At 34.1% G+C, this 21,410-nt stretch overlaps 2 protein-coding genes across 2 annotated transcripts; one reads left to right on the top strand and one right to left on the bottom strand.

Annotated features, from left to right (window-relative positions):
• Positions 1-566: 566 nt before the first annotated feature.
• Positions 567-4,557, top strand: LOC100253702 (uncharacterized). Its single transcript, XM_002281804.4, has 8 exons — positions 567-839; positions 929-1,219; positions 1,690-1,973; positions 2,269-2,397; positions 2,707-2,829; positions 3,475-3,582; positions 3,931-4,109; positions 4,223-4,557. The coding sequence occupies exons 1-8, from the start codon at positions 692-694 to the stop codon at positions 4,341-4,343; spliced, it is 1,383 nt and encodes a 460-aa protein (XP_002281840.1). The 5' UTR covers positions 567-691; the 3' UTR covers positions 4,344-4,557.
• Positions 4,558-5,260: 703 nt separating this feature from the next.
• On the bottom strand, positions 5,261-16,979 carry LOC100262316 (peptidyl-prolyl cis-trans isomerase CYP40). The gene is made up of 9 exons (XM_002284944.4): positions 16,536-16,979; positions 12,819-13,319; positions 12,460-12,547; positions 12,290-12,342; positions 9,654-9,758; positions 6,292-6,367; positions 5,892-5,929; positions 5,734-5,805; positions 5,261-5,650 (listed from the first exon to the last, which is right to left on the bottom strand). The coding sequence occupies exons 1-8, from the start codon at positions 16,704-16,706 to the stop codon at positions 5,752-5,754; spliced, it is 1,086 nt and encodes a 361-aa protein (XP_002284980.1). The 5' UTR covers positions 16,707-16,979; the 3' UTR covers positions 5,261-5,650; positions 5,734-5,751.
• Between the last annotated feature and the right edge of the window lie 4,431 nt (positions 16,980-21,410).

Raw genomic sequence — 21,410 nt, 5'->3', positions numbered from 1 at the left:
AAACGTAAGCATCATATATTATTATGTAGACAATATGCTTACTTGTCATTGTTTGTAAATTCGTTGGGCTTAAGTAGTGTGTGACAATCCACCAACACATCTAACATATGATTAAAATGAAAAGCTTCTATGTTGAATGTATTAATACTTTAAAGTAAATAAATTTTTAAACCAAATCATAAAGGTATTATTTGATTTTTTTTCTTAAAAACAAAAAATAATAATAATAATAATAATAACTCCTCTATAAAATTTAGAAACTCGTGTAATTTTATATTTTTTAAATTATTGTAGAAAAAATTTTAAATTTTAAGGTGGTATATCTCAAATTTTTAGAAATTATTATCTTAAAAAGGTTAGTTTTCTAAGTTATTTTTTATCTTTAAAAATAAAAGCAAGGGAGTGTATTGAAACAGCATTTAAAAATTTTATTTTTTATTTTTTTAAAAATTGAAATGATATTATTAAAGAAATTATTTTAAAAAAATTTATACGCCACGTGGAAAGATGCAATTGGATTGTCACAACATTCTAATGCACTTTGCAGTCAGCCAGACATCAACTCCCATCTCCACCTCTCTGTGATTTCAAATTGAAAATCCAAATACAAAACCCACCATCTTTCACTCTGCTTCACTTCCAGCGCTCTGAGACTTCATCTTCTTCAGATCATCAGACGGCGAGATCAGAAATGGGTCAAAAGAAGGGCGTCCGTACGATCTCCCAAGCCGCTTTCGACGAGTTGGTGAGAGAGAACATGGAAGACTTAGGCATGGAGCCCGCTGAAGCCCTCGAAGACGCCCTGCAAACCCTAACCCTCCAGGGCGTCGACCTCTCCGGTACCCCCACTTTCCATTTGTTTCCGGAGAAAAATAATTTCTTTGCGACCAAATATAGATGTACTTATGAAATTGCATCCATCTCGCAGGCATTGTCGCGTGTGTTCCTGGAGACGGCAGTGTTGGGGACAATCCAGTGATTCAGTCTTTGGATCGGTTGAAGCAATTGGATTCTGATTGGGTGGGCTTTGGAGAGATGGTGGAGGTGTTTGATAAGCTAACCGAGTTGTGTTCGATTGAGGGATCCGACAATGCGGCGATTGCGACGAGGAATGGGGGTGTGGAAGTGGTGTGTTCTGTTTGTTCAAAGATTCGGGTGGGGTGTGAAGGTGATTCGGTTCTTGTTTCTGGGTTGACGACAATGGCATCATTGCTTCACGGTATATATGACTATGCACTTTCGTTCATAAGGCTATTATCATCAATTCAGTGAATTGATGCTTGTAGTTATTTGATGTTGCTTTAATTACAGATCCATACATTGTTTAAGACTAATGATCACTTAGTTGAAATCGAAAAAGAAAATGAAAAATGAAAACGACAAACGTGATTACATCAATGGCTCACAAAATCTGGCCTTGGAAAAGGGTTGGAATTGGTCCTTCTTTGCAACTAGTGATTTCATTGTTGTTGCCCAATTGATATGTGTACAAGATTATGGGAATAAGATTTTAGGCATCAAAATCTTGAACTTTGTTGTTTGTGATGTATGGTCTGTGATACTGCAAGTTTTATGTAATAATTGTGGCCGTCATTATATTCCAGTTAGTAGCTCGCAGACTTTGGACTTGGGAAATGGTTAATAATTTTGTTTGGGTGTTGTTTGAGATGTGTATGATATCATATGCAGATGTTCAAAGTACAGAAACATTTCAAAAGATTGGCGGACCAAAAATTGTGGTGGGTGTCCTGAATGATGCCAGTCAAAATGTAGACATCTTGAACAGTGGTTTCTCTGTTGTTGCTGCGGCTGCAACTGGTAATGAGATTCTGAAGGAATCATTCATGGACTTGCAAATTGATGAGCTCATCATCCAAATTATGAAGAGCCATGGTAGAGGCAGAGTCCACAGCATATATGATGCTATATGTGTTCTGTTAACACCTGATGATAATCGTGTCGTGGCTTCCCAAGTAAGTAAATACTTTGTTGAAAGTGTATAGGTTCAATTTTTGTACACTCCACTAATTGCAGCTAGAAATTCAGCATGTTAAGGTAATATGTTGCATGAAGTTAATTGATCTTCTATGCCGATGTTTTCTTGATGAACAAATTGGAGGCTGGGTGAAGTTTGGATCTGAACCCAGGCCATATTTTGAGGCCCAATGACCAAACACAGTACTGATGTATCCATATGCTTGCATTTAAATGCATCTGGACTCTTGGGAATTTTCCTCAAGGTAACTATTTGATGTGTACAAACTCTAGGTTTATGGTTATGCTCGAAGATTTGCCAAAGCTGGAATTGCAGGAGCTCTTGTAGAATCACTTGGTGAAGGGCTTCGTTCACCTAGTCTGGTTTCAGCAAGCATTGCATTAAAGGCTGTTGCTGTCAATGTAAGTTCCTTAAATTTTATGAGATGCCAATTAAAACGAACTGTTTATATATAGAACAGACTATTGTGAGAATGTGATAGGGCAAATGCTTATTTTCAGTAATTTGTTACCATCGAGACTACTCGTTTACCTTAGAAGCATGTAGCAGGGGAATTACTCATTCTTCACCTTGGAACTATATCCTTATTTTTAGGACTCAGACAACTAGAATTAATGATACATCAATAAGATAAATGAGGAACCTCTTCTATCAGATACCCATTGATTTATTGAATGATTTGCTGACTCCAGGCCTACTTCTCTATGTAGGATGAAATCTGTAAATCCATTGCTGAAAGTGGAGGTATAGATGCAGTGCTCCGATGCATTGATGACAGTGGTGAACAAGGCAACAAAACTGTAGCCAGAGCTTGCTGTTCTTTGTTATCTAAGGTTTAAACCATTTTTTTTTGCTATTTTTTAGCTATTTCTTTTTTTCAAATCTGAAGTAATTTCAATGGCATATTTCAACAAATCCTAAAAATCTGTACAAAGTACTCATGAGATACTCTTACGGAGTATGCTTTTTTGGATTCTTCAATGTTTATTGGATTCCTTATGAGGAGACGAAGGGAAGAGTTGGAATCTTATGACAACTTGGATTTGAAACAGTTGTAAGATCCCAAATTTATTCTTTTCCTCTGAATTCTTGGCAGCCAATTGTAGCATGTGTGCTAATCTAAATTTTGTTATTGAAGATGGGTATGATTCAGAGAGATTCCAATGAGTAATCTACTGAATTCCCTGTTGTATAAAATGATTTTGTTAAGGATAAGTAAAGGATATGGATTTTATTTGTATTTTGACGAAAATAAAGAAAAGTTATTGATGTCGATTGCAGATTTAATTACATTTGCAAATTGATGGGTCCCTGTTTTGGGCTTTCTGAATTGCACTGATCTTCTGCATTGACTACTGCACTTCCTGAATTCTCACCACAAATGAGTAGCTGTCTAAAGCTTTGCATTACAGATAGATTTGGCAGTGTTACTCCCTGTTAAAGCATTTAAGCACTTCTTATATTGTTTTATCTAATAGTTGGCAGGAAGCGACGCAAATAAGAGTACTATAGTTGAGAAGGGTGGAATGGATAGGCTAATCAAACTCTCTGCCAGATTTTCTGATGACCCTTCTGTTCTGCAAGAGGTAAATTACCTTGTTTTTATACAAATGAATGTGCTTGATCATCATACTGCCATATTGGATGTAAGCTGCACTCAATTGTAAGATCCTGCTGTGCTAATTGCATCCCCTATTTCTGAATGCATATTAGCTGCTGATATTTCCATGACATTTCACTGGCATATATATATATATATACTGGTTATCACATTGTCTAATAATGGTGGTTAACAGCAGCTTTGTCATAACAGAAACTGCCTAGTTGTCATATTCTAGTATCCTGGAACCTGATGTGTAATAGTGATTATATTCTTTGGAACATGAAGAGATCGTGGTTATTGAGAAGTTTGCATTATTTTCATTACAATACAGGTTATGCCCATTTTTTGTGTCCTTTCATTGAGATCACCAGACAATGCAGCCCGTGCTGTTGAGGCTGGTGCTGGAGACCTTGCCATCCAGGCCATGCAGAAGTTTCCTGCAGCACAACAGATGCAGAGGAACTCTTGTCTCATGATCCGAAACCTTGTGGTCAGGAACCAAGAAAACAGGCTAGTATTACTGTTACACTATTAAACTGCTATTCATTGAGCAGAAGTTCTTTCCACTATATTTGGTATTTACAGACACCATAATTTATGCGGAATCACCATTTATTGAACAGAACCCTTTTGCTCAGTAATGGCATTGAGAAGATAATAAGAAAAGCCAAAGAAAACCATGAAAGTTGCAAAGATGCTGCTAATGACGCACTGAGGGATCTGGGTCTTGACTACAATTCATAGCCATACTCCAAAAAATTCACCTGTTTTGGATTCATTCTTTTGCCTGCTCAATTTTATTTCCTAGTTGAGTTGTGCACTGGCAGGGCTATGATTGACAAGCTTTATGTAACATGATCCATAAGGAGGTAATAGATGTTCTCTTGGATGAACTTGGTGTAATTTTATATGTATTTTGTGTTGGAAACATATGGAGGCTATGGACCTTTTATCTTCAGGTCATCCACACATCATTCTTATCTTCTTACAGTAAACAGACTGGAGTCAACAAAATCACATCCACTCTTGTCATTTAAAAGTAAACAGACTAAAGTTAAAAATAAATAACATTAAGGTAAGCCTTCCAACCAATATGTAGAGGACTCGTTCTACTGAAACTTTTTAAAGAGAGAAAATTCATTTTACAATGGGGTGACTGGTAGTCGAGTGATAAAGATGCAAGCGTGGTTTGCTCAAAGAATCCCTGAATCAGAGATCTGCTGATGGACGGATAGACTAGCACACAAAAATCCATTTAATGGTAGTAAAAGCTAAATTGGGCATTCTGCATTTGGCATTTCAGAGCTTAATCCAAGCCTCAGCTTCACAAACTGTGAAGAAATGAGGAGGCATAATTAAGGATTGAAAAGTATTTAAGCTTTAGAATTAATAGGAGGTAAGCTGAATGGTTTATTAATTCTGGCCATTAGTTAAAATGCACGATACTACATTAGTTATTATCTCCATTAGTTAAAAAGCATGATACCACCCAGCCATCCAACTCACAAAGACCCTCAATATGGAGAAGGAAACTCTCCAATTTCCAACAGAAACCTTCTGCATGCCTCAAGAAACTCAAGAACGGCCAAACAGCACAAATAAACTGTTTGATTATTGAGTGTTAGCACAGTATAATAGTCATGAACATGCAAGGCAATGTATGCACAATAAAGTACCCAATTATCAAAATTGGTGACATTTCTTCAAAATCTTGATGGTTCATATACCATTTTAACAAAAGCATCCCATTGGCTACAACCACGAAAAAAGGTTCAACTGTAGGCTTTAGTATTTGAGGTTTTCTCCAAAATGTTTTTTGGCCTACGATCCTTGGGCCAATAGTGTCAATAATTTGTCTATTAGGCAAAGCAGAGGGACCATTTTTTTTCCCTTTTGGTAAGAATATATCAAAGAAGCAGAGGCTGAAAATTTCCTAACATCTACTCAGCTAATCAGAGCATGTAACACAAAAAACCCTGAAGCAAGGGATTATCTACCAAAGAATGAGCACATGGAATCTGAAGCATCTGTTTTGCTGAGGTGTGGGCAACCTGCATTCCAAAAACCAATTCAGGAAAGTCATTCGCAATATTAAATAATATCATAATATAGTTCCTAGGATTACTCAACACACCTGTTGAATGAGAAAGCTCTATTGGAACATCCTTGAATATGCCTTTCTCTCCTGCTCACGTCTATCAGCAATCTGTAATCAGTTCAATTGTTTAACAACCCATTTGGCATAAGGATTTACTACTATAAACTGACTCAGATTAGCTACAATCTACAAACCTTCTTCTTAGCTGCAGCAAGTTCCCTTTTTATCCCCCCTGCAGATAGTTGATTACCAAGTGAGAAACCAGCAAGTTTAAAAAAAGATTCATTTAACAGGCTAACCTGATAACCTGATTCTATAAGAACATACTAACTTAAACCTTTTATGTAGCCTAAAGCATTAATTTGGTCATATGGAACTTATGCATGACCTTCCTCAAGAAACTTTTGTTACTGTATTTCACCTAACTTGGAAAATATACAGTAGGATCCCGATTATCATAATCCCTAATGTTTTATCCTTGTCCGTCAAAAACAAATTGAAGATTCATCATTCTACAATCCATCAATCATTTCAATCAACATTGGAGCCAAACCTTATAAAACTGGAAGAAGTAACTACGTTAAATTAACTAACCATCATTTGGCTCTAGTTCCAGCGCCTTCTTGAAACTTTCTGCTGCAGCATCTATGTCATTAAGTGCCATGTATGCCTGAAAGATCAACAGAAGCAGAATCATCAGGACCAGAAATTACTCTTCTACTACTTGATAGGACACAAAATACAATCCAATAAATTTGCATTGGAATGTGAGCTATCCACACCGAAGAGTAACCATAGTTCAATATTTAAGAAACACTAAACAAAATCACAGCCAAGCACAGTACAAAGAGAAACAATAATGAATAGATAAATGCATTCTAAGAATGTACAACACAAAACATGAGATCATAAAGCAACTCCTGACATTCCCAAAAAAAATATGAAAAATAAAAAGTAAAAATGAAAAGGTCTACAAGTTGATAACATAATGCTCAGAAAGTGGAAGAACAAAACAAAATGTTTACTACTATCATCAGAGAAAAAAAAAATGAAGTGGCAACATGTCATTGTGTCTAAAAAATCACTATCATATATGATAAAAATTGCCATTTTAACTCATAATTGTGTAAAAATATGAGAAATGAAAGTTAATCAGTCTATAATTTTTTTTTTATTTTTTTTTTATCAGGATTAGTCTATCAATTTCGAATTCTTTTTAAGTCGATATTTATTAGTAGTCGGAAAATTGGAATAACATGTAATAGACTAAAAATATTTAAAAAAATGGGACAAACTTTTTAACTTTTAAATATAAAAAATTTAAAAATTATAATTCATTTTATTTAACATGAGAAGACTGATCGCTGAAAATTACATTTATGACATTTTATTATATATAATAAGAAAAAAATTATTTTATAAATCAAAATGCCACATAAGCAAAAAAATTAATTTTATAAAAATAAAATACCACATAAGCATACAAGTTATTGATAATTAATTAAACCACTCATACATGAAACCCAAAAACCATAACTTTTCTTTTTATTGGTCTTCTCAAGAACTCTACTCTATTCTAATTCCAATTTTCAACACCTCACATGCAACTTTACTTTTTCTAAAATTCTTATCTATTTTTACTTGATAGTTTACATCAAATCACTTATTTTCTACTATGTTTTATTTTTTGGGCTTAATCAATATATTCTTGAAATTATGTTCTTTTCATTTTTATTTTTTTTGTTCTGATTTTGTTTTTAGTTAGTTACTTTTAATTTTTTTAATTATTTGAAGATAATATTGAGAAATTAAATCATGCAACTCTTACTCTTTCATATTTATATTGATAAGAATGAAGAACAATATGATAAAAGATAATTTTCCTTTTTTGCCCCTTGTTTTTTACGTGGCCAAATAAAAGGTGATTTTCTTCCTAAGAAACTTCTACAAAACTAAACCATTGTAAAAAAAGATGATACGAGTTTTTGAAAAACTTTAAATAAAAAAACAAACAAAAAAAAACAATTAATACACCAAAAGATTACATTTATTTGATTATAATAACTAAAGAATAGTTTGATTGAAAAAAGGAAAAGAAGTAAAAGAAAAAAGATGCCTAAGTGAAAAAATGATGTGCATATATCATTTCCACATGTACAGCACCACCAAATCAGTTATTTTTGCAGTAATACCAAGTCAATTATTTTTTAAAACTTTAGAAAAATGTTAAAATAAGGGTATTTTAGTTATTATCTTTAAAAAATATTAAGTAGTCTCTTTATATCAAATAAAATGCATTTTAATCTTTCCAGAAACGGTAAAGGAGGTCTTAATTAGCTGGAGGGGCCGCTTTGTGGGGAAGAAAAGGAAAAAGGTTTGGAAATCCATTCCGCTGTGTATTTTTTGGACGGTATAGAAGGAGAGGAATAGATTAGCTTTTAGAGGGGGTGTGTTGAATATTCAGAAGTTAAAGAATTTTTTTGTTTGTAATTTGTGGAGCTGGACCAAATTGTATTTAAGTGCGGAGGCTTTTTCTCTTATAGGCTTCCTGGAGTAGGTAGCATCCACTTAAGGCGAGGTGAATCTTTTTGTCTTTGTTTTTTGAGGCCTTAGCCGCCTTGTATACCCCCTGTATGCTTTATGGTTGTTTGCCTCTTTCTTAATGCATTTCTTCTTTACTTATCAAAAAAAAAAAAAATGCATTTTAATCTTCTTTGGTTGTAAAAGCAAAAAAGTTGGTCTCATTTTTTGAAATATTTTTATTCTATTACACCTTATCCCAATTTTCCCATTAGCATTAACCTACCATTCTCTCAAACAAAAAGAACATTAACTATGATTTAAATTTTTTTCCTTTTGTACACTACCAAGGCAATCCTATTTTTCCATTTCTTTTTCTGTCTCAAATCTGACACCAAATCTTATTAGTTTTTGGAGCAAAAATCAGTCTCTGCAAGTGACATAAAATCAACTATGAAGATTGGAGTAAAATCTCCATTGACATCCATTCAATAAATTGTGAAGTGATTAAACTACTACCTATTCTGCTATTTTAAAAGCATGGGCATTACTTAATTTCTACAACCCAGAAGACCAAAGACAAGCAACACATGAAAGCATCAAATAAGAAAAGTCATGCAAGAATTACTAATTACTAAAGTAACGAGGGCAAGCGATGCACCCTTTTGGAGCAACAAGGAAGGGTGACTAGTTGGTTGATGATGTAAGCACTCAAGCTCAGAAATAAATTACATGACAAGGACACTCATGGCATGTAGGAATAAGTGAAACCCAACCCATCAAGTTTGTGTACAGGCCAACACTTGTGTCCATGCAATGACCCCATGGCTCAGTCCCTGGCCTATTGGCTTGAAACAGGTCTAAGCAAAGAATGCCAAGATCACTGTCTTTCATTATGGGTTGAAGCTTACACCAGTGCCCTTTGTATTAGACACCTACCTAGTGCTTAATTCAAACATTCAGGAAACTAAGTGCATACCTAATATAAGAACCATGTATGTACTCCTGTAAACAACAATCAGAGCAAGAAAACTCTGGTATTGACGCCTATATGGAACCAAAAAAGCATGCACCTAGTACCATATGCTAAACCCAACAATTCTGAGGTTCCTAACTCACTATTTGTGAAGGTTTTGGATCTATGGAAACTATAGGAAATTGCACATATACATTTGAAATGAATATTAAAAATTAACAAGAAAAAAAAAAAGTGCAGGTAGATAGACTTAACCATTCACAGAAGAATTCTCAAGCATAGCAGCATCACAGAGCAGAAAAAATTTAAAAAGGAGAAAGCTAACAGGATGCATATGAGCAAGTCCATCAAAAGGAGAAAAGAAGGATGCACACATGTGTGCTGACCAGCTAAGATCACAAACAAGTAAAGCTCCTATCCTCCTAGTGATTGAAATCCTTATCACTTGATTGATACAAACCTGGCCTTGGCGATATAAAGCTTTCACATTGTTCTCCTCATCACGCATTGCAAAGTCTGTGTCCAACAAGGCTCCTTTCAAATCTCCTAATTTCAGTTTACAAGCCTACAGCAACATACCATAAATTAATTTGAAAGGCAAAAAGAAAGGATTATTGGAAAGAATATGAGATTCTGCACAAATTTACAAGTAGATGGGCCTAGAATATAGAAAACTGCAGCATCCAAAAAGAAAAAGGAAGTGAAAATGCTTTGGAATCAGATTATCAAAAACAATCATGTCAAATTTTGACACAACATAAAAAACAGTTGGGGAGATCCATTTTGAGGCAACCTACACCAAAAAACATATTCCATATGTAAAGTTAGCACATTAAGAACTCAAACCCAAAATTTTTAATATATGGTGGTGATAGTTTAAATCTCAGCAAGATATTTGGTTCCAGTTTGAGCTAAGTGTGAACTATGGAACCAGGCCAAGCTCCTCAATCATTGTGCATCATATAGCCCAATTTTTATTGTTTCAAGAGAAATAACCAAAATGACATATTTGTGTAGCATACAGAAAATATTCATAAATCAGGATTTTAACTCCAATGGCTAAAAACCAAAAATTCATACAAACCTAATGAAAGGTTAACAAAACGATATCCCATAGATAACATAATACACACACACAAATAAATAGTTACAAAAAACCTATGCAGACGTAAGCAAAGGCCACACCAGGATAAAATCTGGACTCAAATTTTAAGCTTCAGCTCAGGCTGCTACCTGAACTCAAATTAAAGTTTTGGCTCTGCCACCCCAGTTCAGCCTGCCAATATTTCAAGTTCATCAGACTGATCTCACTGCAGGCCAACCAAGCTCAATTTGCCCCCTTCCCAAAGCTAGCAATCAGGCAGGATACAATTGAGATGGATTTGGCCTGGGCTAGATTGCATAGCCCAATTACAACCATATTGGAATATGTAACTTGATCCATACCTTCTTGGGTGTTCCAGCCAGCCCACAAATCCAGTTTTAAAAAGAAAACTATAATATAGGTAAATAAAATAATAATGGTATTACTACAATGATATCTATAGTTTGATAGAATCTAACTGTAATTAATTGACAGTATCATGTAAAATCTGGGTTTTGATTGGAAAAGCCTAACCTGGACCCAACCCGCTTATCTTTGGGTTGGCTTGGTGTTGAGCCAGAATTGTTTTCAGGTCTACAAAACACCCACAGCAACATACTTACTTTAGGCAGGTTGGTGGGCTTGGGTTAAATTTTGCCAGCTTTCCCTTCCTGTGGTTGATTAAAAATGGCATGGACTAGCATCAAATTTTGCATCAAAATGAGTCCAACATGTTATAAAATCTAACAGCTATGATTGACAATGTGGACCCATTGCACATCAATTTTTTCATTGAAAATGGCTCACTGGTAGATTTAGACAATGCAGCACCATTGGTTGAAAAATTCCTGGCTTCTCCTTCCCCGAAAATTGGGGAACTTTATGATATTTTCATTATGCAACTTGCTATATAAAACGAAAGGAAATTCTTGAAATATATAACCATATATCTTGCTCCTCTTAACATCCACTGAGATCAAAAGATCATGAAAGTATGCAATACTAAATCGCATGTGTGTATAACCCCCCCTTCTCTCTCTCTCTCTCTCTCTGGGGAGTTTGCTTTTGATACCCCTTTTTTTCTAGGCAAGGTTCTCATCGCACTCAACATATGAGACTCTCTCTCTCTCTCTCTCTCTCTCTCTCTCTCTCTCTCTCTCTCTCTCTCTCTCTGTAGGGTCTGCTTTTGATACTCCATTTTTCTAATCAAGGTTCCCATTGCACTGAATAGATGAGGATATGCTTTAAATTTCTGAATCCCTCCAATCATGCAGACAGTCCTCAGATCCAACAAACCAAACCAACCACACTTCAGAAAGTTAAAAGAGATTTTTCATTCATTGCCATAGTCAATGAAAAATCAGCTCTTGCAGTTCACAAATTCCCTCTATGGACAAAAGATAATGAAACAAATGGATTTTTGTTAGTGTACATTTTGAATCAAGGAAAAGATTAAGAAAAACCCATCAATTCAGAAAATGACTGCATCTTGAAGAAAAACACGCTGGCCAATGTTGGAACAGAGGAAACATGTTAAACCTTATGATCATATTGGCTATGAATTACTCCAACTACATCTAAAGAATAAGCCAGCTTAACCAACAACACACCAATGTTTCTGTACAGTTGAGAGAAAATTAGTGCACAAAATGTGCTCATATTTAAACTTCTCAGAAAACTCAAGAGAGAATATAGTACAAAAAACTAGAAGGAAGTTAGATAAAAGTTGATAATGGAATAGGCCAAATGCTCATGGATAAGACAAGCAAAGAATGCACAGAGAAAGGACCAAAAGAATGCCAAGGTTTCTTGACTAATCAGACTCTAATTCTCTTAAACATATATATTTACTATCATACAAGCATATTAATACTTGACAACCATATGGATTTCAAGAATTATTTCCATAGCATGTTAGACCTTGATGTCATGCTCAGATAGTGAACTACATGTCCAAAGTACTATAGCTAAATAGCTAATAACATCCATCCAACATGAAAATAAGAACTTACAGAACTGTTTGTAAATATCAGTGACTTTGTTTTTCTCAAACATGAGCTCTTCTCTGCAGAGTGACAGGGAAAAATAAAAACCACAAATCAGTCACAGCAGAGGCACAATTAGTTGGTATCACGAGAGAGAAAAACCAAAAACACGTTATGACAGAAAACGCGTAGCACACCTTCATCAATCCCTTCTTTCTCCCAGCATATATCCAAATAGCGTAAAGCCTTCCGATATTTCCTGAGTGCCATTTTATAGTCTTGCTTCTGCAAACATTGATGACAAAAATTTCATCAATGCAGTACACTAAACAAGGAGAAACAATCAAGTACCCAAAAAAGAAAAGACAAGAAAGAAGAAAAGATAGAGGAAAACAACAATATCAAGCGAATTTAGGGGGAAATAGGGGAAAGGAAACCAGGAAACCAGGAAACCGGAAAAAAATCCTTGGAGTTTGTAAATTCCTTTTCTTTTACAAAGAATTTGAAACCTCCAATTGCTTCAAAAGTATGAGAGCCATAAATTTGCACCCGTTACCTTGAAATGTTCATTCCCAAAAGCCTTCACAGAATCTACGGCATTTGTCCACCAAGAGAGGTCATTAGGATTCTCATCAAGGTCTGCTGGCCAATCAGGATAAGTATCACCATCTTTGAAAAAATTAGAAACCCCATTATCAACTCCCTCAGGAATTTCTCCACAATCCGCAATGAGGACATTGACTGTGGGACAATCATTATCACCAGTAGTGACATGCTCAATTGAACGAACAACTCCCATTCCTTTAACTACCTTCCCAAATACAACATGTTTACCATCTAGATGAGAAGTGCGAGTTGTTGTGATGAAGAATTGAGACCCATTTGTGTTAGCACCACTATTGGCCATTGACAGCATTCCTTTCCTTTCATGCTTCAATTCAAAATTCTCGTCTTCAAATTTCAGACCATAGATGGATTCACCACCAGTACCATTCCCAGCAGAAATATCTCCACCTTGTATCATAAACCCTCTAATAACACGATGAAAACAAACTCCCTGAAATGGATATAATTAAACATTAGCAACTTATTGGGGAAGATTGTACTCTTAAATTAGTCATCCCAGAGGTAGACAAAACTGAAGCCACACAAATGAGTAAGTGCTTTGCAATAAACGGCTTCCAATGTTCTTCGAAGAGCTGACAGAGTAAAGGAAATAGAGCATGTGAACTTTCTATAACAGTCAAAAAAGTCAACAAAAAACCATACTTCATCACAAAGGAGAACACAACCACTTATATTTTATAAAAGAAGAGAAAAATCAATCTAAAACCTCAGATTCCGTGCCATTCAGGGACTTTCTGCACTCTTGTACTAGAAAAAAAAGGTGAAATACTCTGGATTGCCATCAGATGACCTCAATATCATTTCAGATCAAGTTAAACAAGGTTAAGAAATTAATATCAATTCCTAGACACATTTTTTATATAAGAAATGGGCTATATTGATATTGTTGATAGAGAAAAGTAGGAAGAAATAAGTAAATAAACGCTCATTAGAAAAACAACCCAAAAACATAACACTCAGAAAGAAAGAAAGTTTTCCTATGAAACACTGTAAAGCAAACAACCCAGCCCCCCAATTGGACAACCAACTAGCACAGTTGTAGGAAGCTTCATAACACCATGAGGGACAAGGGATCCCCACCACCATCCAAGACCAGGGGATCACAAGTCCACCTCAGAAATTCACCATTAGTCTCTAAACACTTAGCCATTGCACTGCAGCGTTTTTTAAACATTTAAGCAGGCTTTAACCATAACTTCAATATCCAACCATAATAATATGATTTCCAAATGACCAACATAACACGTGTCCCATGTTACCCAACTGGCCCAGAATTTCCAAAAACCAACATCGAAATTAACCTATAACCTTCTCTCAGAACAGGATCCACACCAAGTCAATAGATTCAGTACTAATTGTGAATGAACTAATTGAAAAAAATGAGACCAGAACAATCAAATGGTCCTTCAACTAATGCATTGTATTTCGCACACTAATAATCATGTCCATCAAGTGTGGAGTGAACAACTCCTGCTCAGAGATGGAACATCTTAAGCAATTTCCAATGTTTCATAGAGGTAGTTCATCTAAACATGGGATGGCAATTCATATCAGGCTCATGTTTTGTCAAGCAAGAATATTCTGAATCCGCTTAACCTGAAACCAGCCCTTAATAATAATCCTTATTACATAAGGGACATCACACAACTTGTATAATCCATATAACAAACAAGTTGGATTGGGTTGGGCAGTTGTTCCTAAGTTGGTTTGTATTTGTTAACTTATGTGTTTAGTTATGATTGCAACAACATGACACATTAATCAAATAGGTCATATATGGGCTGGATTGTATTGGTGCCAACATAAAACAATCATTAAAAGGTTAAAACAAGTAAAACAGGCTACCTCCAACCAGAATACACCCATTTGATAAATAGGCCAGGCAAGAATACAAAATTGTAACATGTACACAATTAGATTCAACTCAATCCAACTAATTTTGTGCTCTTTTCAAGTCATATTGCTGAGTCATTGAGAATTGTCAGTCCTATCTATACACAGAAAGTGCCTAGAAATTCTTGTCATTTCATATCAAAAGAAATTTTCATTGTGATGAACCATAATCAGGCTTTCCTGAGATGCATGCATCTTTACAAACTCCTCGACTCAAAACGTAGTTCTAGCATTTGAAACTTAAAATTTGAATTGTTACCGTTCTTATTTGTTTCTGCAGAAAACAATGTCAAAAAGAGAAACGTGTCTGTGGTGTTTGACGAGGAGGTACTTCATTGAGACTGCGATATTACTAAGAAGTTATATCACCAATGTATTTAGTTAATGTGAGATAAATGAAGCTGGTTTCCAACCTGTTTTCTGGAAATTAATGCCCCCAACATGGAAAAGGAAATCACTTCCCACCATTCCAAAGAAGCTTCAGAACTGTCATCAACAAAGTTTTGGTTGCAGAAGTGAGAATTTCTCTTTCAAAAAAAAAACCTGAAAATTCTGAAAACATGTTTGATAACACATCTTCAAAAACTGTTTATGGAAAATTTTCTAGAAAAACAGTTAGTCTTAGAAACATGAAAATATTTCTTTCCACGTTTTCAAGATGCAAACACTAACTACTGAAACAATGCAAAAACAAATTCGTCCATTGTTTCAATTTCAATAACAAAAATGTTGAAAGAAATAATATAACTATAGTTAACTTAATAATACAACTTAAAGTTTAAAGAAATCAATTTTTCTAAATGCAAAATAATTATGTGTCAGCATTGCCAAAAAGTTCTCAACTTCTCTTGAACCCTTTACTACAACCATCAACTCTTCCTTTCTCGTTTCTCTCTCAAAAGTTCATTATTTAACCTTAATAAGTGTAATTATGTGAAATTTGGTAGTTTAAAAGAAAATTTAAGTCGGTCTAACCAAACAATCTCAATACTTAAAAGTAAGAACCAATTAATAAGTTTTAAGTCATGATATTCTGTAAAATTAAGATCAAATCCCTGTTAGTCATTGAGCTTCTCACTTTCACCAAATGCTACCTACCTCTGCAGCTTACTCTGAAAGAATTGGCCTACAACAATCATAAAACTATTTCTCATAACCCAGAAAATCAAATAGCCTCCGAAGCAAAATCAGATATCAAAACATATGCCATGGTTACACTCTCAAGTTTCTAAACAACCTCAATCCAGAAAAGAAAGAATATGTAGCAAAAAGGGAAAAACAAAAAATCCAATACGCATTAATCATTTAACCCATATGCAATTAAAACCCAATATGACCATACCCAGTGTTGCCTATCCTAAAACCCCAGAATCCCATTTCGTAAACTAATATATATATATATATATATATATATATATATATATATATATATATATATATATATGGAATCAAATGTTTTATCCATCAGTACTCCTCAGATAAGAAATCGCTCTTAAAACTAACGCAATCCAAGTTAACAGATAAATAAATGACAAGCAAAAGAAATGATGTATCACAACTGCCAGAATCGAATCAAGAATCAAGCATCAGTACAGACACCGAAAAGACAATCATGCCCTAGAAATCCATGATAAATAAATCACAAAAAATAAACCCCCAAGATTCTTCCAGAAATGAAGGACACAAGAGTCTTTTCAGTAAAAGAAGAATAACTAGAGAGAGAAAGAGTGTGTGTATGTGGCGGGTGAGGGACCTTGTAGTGAAGAGGGACACCAGTGTTGGGACCAATGCCCTTTTCGCCAGTACAGAGAGCCCTGAAATTCTCGGCCGTCCTCGGAACGATGTCGTTGTAAAGCTCCACCACTACTCTCCCTTCCAGCTCTTCCCCTATGCTTATGTCAAGATAGCATCTTGGCCTCCCCATCTCTCTCTCTACAACTTTCTCCCTCAAGGGCCTTCTCTCTACACAGATTCGGAAATGGAGAAAGTCAAACAGTGAAAAACCCTAGTCCCGCTTTTTATTTGCAACGCCTCATTATTCAAACGCCTCCCTTCTCTCCTCCGCCTTTTATTTCTTCCGCTAATTTGCGCCGCATACGATGTACGGTGTTTTTTCTCAGATGCCCCTGAGTCTTACTGTATTTCGATTTTGGCCCCTCCTGTGCATGTATTCGTGCTTTCCGAATTCGGGAGTTGTATTTTGCTAGGGCCTAGGGGTTTCGGAAATCAATAATGAGGACGTTTTTAAAAGTACGTGTTTGGATTGACCCTTTGTCGTTGATCCATGTTCTAGGTTCTTCTATGTGAGGTATCCGACCTCATGATTTTTCAATTATTTAAATTTGTCTTCGTCTCTTAATTTTAATATGAATTTAAAAATTATTTAGTTTTTACCTATATGAGAAAAAAATGAAATGATTTTTAAAATTCAGAGAAAGTAAATTACTAATTTTAAATTATTTTTTATTTTTCTTCATATTTTTTTATTTTTTTTCTATTTATTTTCTCTCAAAATTTTCAAGAATCCAACATTAAATTATTCTCCTTAAAATAATTTTTTAATAACAATATTATAAATTTTTTAAGTTAAAAGTACTTCCTAAAATTATTATCAAACTATTTTTAGCACTTTAACTATAAAAATTTATATTAATTTATAGGAATGGAAGATAAATTATTCATTTTTATATAAGATTTTTAATATTTTATAATATAATTGACTACATAAGATAACATGCATATCTTATGATATTAATTTTAATGAATACAATATTTTTTATATTAGATTATATGAAAATAATATTTATAAATCTTTCTTATGTTTAATATTATTTTCTATAATTTATAATTTACTCCTTGATTTTAGATTTATTTGTTAATAATTTCATGAGTAAAATATTTAAAATTTATAAATAAAAATATTATCCTATGTGATTAAATATATAAAATTATTTTGTATATGATAAATATTATAATATTTTAGTATTATTTCGGATTATATTATCATGCGAGTTAATTTTATTTACCCATTCTTCATATTATTTTCATGTACCTCGACTTTTCTTCAAATTGAGGGGGATATTTAATAAAATTCTAAATTTATGTTAGTTAGATACATTTAGTCAAAACCTCACACTAACCCTTGTTATACATGTACTTTTAAAATTATTTTTTAACTAAAATCATAAATTTTTATCAAAAGAAATTAAGAAAATATATAGGAGGAATAAATTTATGATTATACATCTCATGTCTAAATTTAAGTTTATTATATAGTAAAAGATCAATCCCATGTTTTGTCCAATATGGGTAAGGGGATCAACTATCATGTCTCATTACTAGGGATACCATATATTATACTCCTTCAATCAATTATTACCTTAGAAAGTGTAAAATTATTTGAGATATAAAAAGTCAAGTTAGGGTTTAAAATAACAATAAGTAATGGTAGAAGTAGGAAGTGTACAAAAGGTGATCACTAACCAAGCAATTTATTAGTATAAAAAAAAATAAGACTAATCACAGCATGTCATATATATAGTTTGATATCATCGTTTTATATTTTATTTTATTTTTATTTTTTATATTTTGGTCTTATTTATTTATAACTTAATCTAATAAAAAAAAATAACCATTAGTCAAAGGTCTCGTTATGGTATTGTATCGATACTTATAAAAAAGCGGGATCAATACAATATATCACCCATATAATATGATTCTATTACCTTATATTTTAACATTCATTTTTTGTATTTTGGTGGTATTTATTTATAGACTTTGCCGTATATTTTCAACTAGCAAGGATACAACTTCGATAAGCATCTTGTCCGCCACCCTAGGATTTTCCTCGATCAAAATACAAGGTTTGGCATGCAAAGAAGGAAAAAGGAAGGGGCAGAGCTGCAAATACAAGAAACCCACAAGAGAGTGATGGAGACTGGTGAGTTGGGTGACAGTTGGCAGAGAGTGTAGTGAGATGAGGACGAAGATAAGACATAGGTTTCTCCATTTTGTACGTAAAATCATGGAGATATGTTTCCTGCAATCCGGTGTACTCCCCCCACTGCTCTGCCCTCTGGGCCTCTAGTTTCTTCCCACTTCCTGCTACGATCCTCTCTGTCTCCTTCCCTTTGTCCCTTTCCTCTCATTCACATTTCTTAGGTCTTTCTTCTTGCTTCTCTGCATAGAGATGCCAATACTCCCCAACTAGTGGCTTTGAATTTCCTCACATAATCCAACCCCTACCAAGTAGCTGTGGGTCCATTTCAGACATTTAATTATTGATTTATATATATGTTTGACATTACCCATAAATCAATAGCATGATGATGAAATGCAATATGGGATATGGTAAGTTTGTCAAACTTGGTATAGTTTTTGCATCACAAAATGAGCAGTTGGAGAAGGCATGGGAAAGTGAAAGATTTACAAAATTCCTTCTCAATTATTATCTTCCCCTGTTGAAGAGTCCTTCAAATTAAGCACCCATATATCATTCTATTCCATTTGTTGGAATGGACACCTCAAAGATCATGTTTGCTTGGTTTTCAAGATGAGTGGAGAGAAATTGCAGATTGGAACCACTAAAAGAAGTTGGGTTTGGCCAATGCATTACCATTTCAGGATCCAAAGTGGGGGTGCTTGGAACTTCCACTAATAGGCATTATTGGTAGCCAATTCACTACTATGCAACCACAAAACCTAAAATCTTTTCCCTTTAAATATTAAAAGTGGGTCTATGAAAAATCCCAATCCAATGCAACTAGTATGCCATTATTTGAAATGGGTTTCCTTGATGAGTAGGTAGCCACCTCAAGGGTATCTTTGTTTAGCACTAAATACATTTAATATATATCCATATGTTACATTCACACTCATGCATTATCCATATTTGTGTCATAATATGATGGTTTAAATTAAGGGATGTTTGCATGTATCAACACTTAGATACGATTGACATGACATCAAGGTGTTATGTGATGACACTTAATACCCATGAGTACCTATGACATATAAAAAGACATCATACATAAGGTGAGATGATAAGTGAGACTAAACACCACATCAAGATTTGATGGCGTTTTGAAGATGATAGCGCATCATGCTATTATGTGAATATGGACGTATAAGGTCAAACATGTGTGGCTTAGCATAACAATATTTTTATTGCAAGATTTTTTATAGTTGATATTTTTCTTGTCGAGAGAATGCCTTGAAAGAGGGTTTTTAAGTGGAAAAATTACTTTTTTATATTTTTCAAAAAATTTATTATACTTCCTAAAGCATCAACGATATCCCCTTTTAACAATTTGAGAATTACTTAAAATGTTCTTTAAAATTGAATGATTCACTCAAGGATGATAATGATAGCATGAGCTAGTCACACTAAGAGTACGACATTTTATCTTACCTAGTAGGCATTAGGTAAAATGATGTATTGATATTTGACTTGATAAATATAATGCAATGAACTATTTCAAAACCAACTTGAATTGCTTTTGAATCAATCCCCATCAAATTGAAATTAACTTGATTGATATATATATATTAATTTAACATAGGTTCAAGATATTTTATTGAATAATACGGATATTAGCAAAGGACAATGGTGAGTCTTACTAACATTTATGCGTAAGTATAATGTCATAAGTGTGGTTTATGGGTGAAATGACATAGGATGTGGTTGTGGTCACATAGTATGAGCATGCATGCCTTAGAATGATCTAGTAAGCTTCTTAGGCCAACATATAGCAACATATATGAGAGCATAAGATACAAGATAACATTACAAAAGCATATCCAAGAAAGGATTTGGCACCCGAGTTGCCTAAACACAGAATAATGGACTAAATGACATTCATGGACTTAATAACATAGAACACTTGGCATTGGAGGACAACCTAAGCAAGGATTGACACTAAGCATGACATGTAGAGGGCACAAAGGTGTCACCTTATTATTAAGGGAACTCCAAGCAAGGGGCTACTAGCATAATAAGGGTAAGACATCTAGTGGGGGATTGAGACGAGATATGTAGGCACAAACCAAGCAAATCCCTAATAAAGAGGTAGGTGACAAGCAAAGGTGTAAGAAAACAACTAATTCCCTTTGATGAAGGCATGCAAGAAGGTGGGTTTTTGAACTTAGGAGCTAATAGCAAAGTTCAAGGCAAACAATACATGCAAATGAACAGATGAAAAATGGTTGAAGCCCTAGGATAGGTAGAAGTGTTTGAATTTGAACTTAAAATAAATTGAATTCAAATGAGTGTACTTCTTAAATATGGGGTAAGTTTAATGATGGATGCCTATAAATAATTTTTCCACATGACCAAAGAATAATGTGGAGGTTCTTATAAGCTTGGGTTGCTCTTATAAAATCTCTATAGAGTAATAGGTAGGGGTGTTAGCTTAGAGCTCTTCTAAGCACAACTCAATGCTAAAAATTATGGTAGTATTTGGATACATTTTCTAATTTTTCATTTTTATTTTAAAAAAATAATAGTAATATCGTTATAAAATATACAAACTTTTAAACGTTCATCTTTAAAATGCATCTTGAATGAGTTGACCTAAACTAAATATCATTTTTAGTGCTTTGGTTGGTCTTGAGTTAAGTTTTTTGATCC

Source organism: Vitis vinifera, chromosome 3 (genome assembly GCF_030704535.1).
Source record: "Vitis vinifera cultivar Pinot Noir 40024 chromosome 3, ASM3070453v1".
Classification (NCBI taxonomy): Eukaryota; Viridiplantae; Streptophyta; class Magnoliopsida; order Vitales; family Vitaceae; genus Vitis; species Vitis vinifera.
Note: the sequence above shows the minus strand (reverse complement) of the source record. Positions and strands in the feature narration are given on the sequence as shown.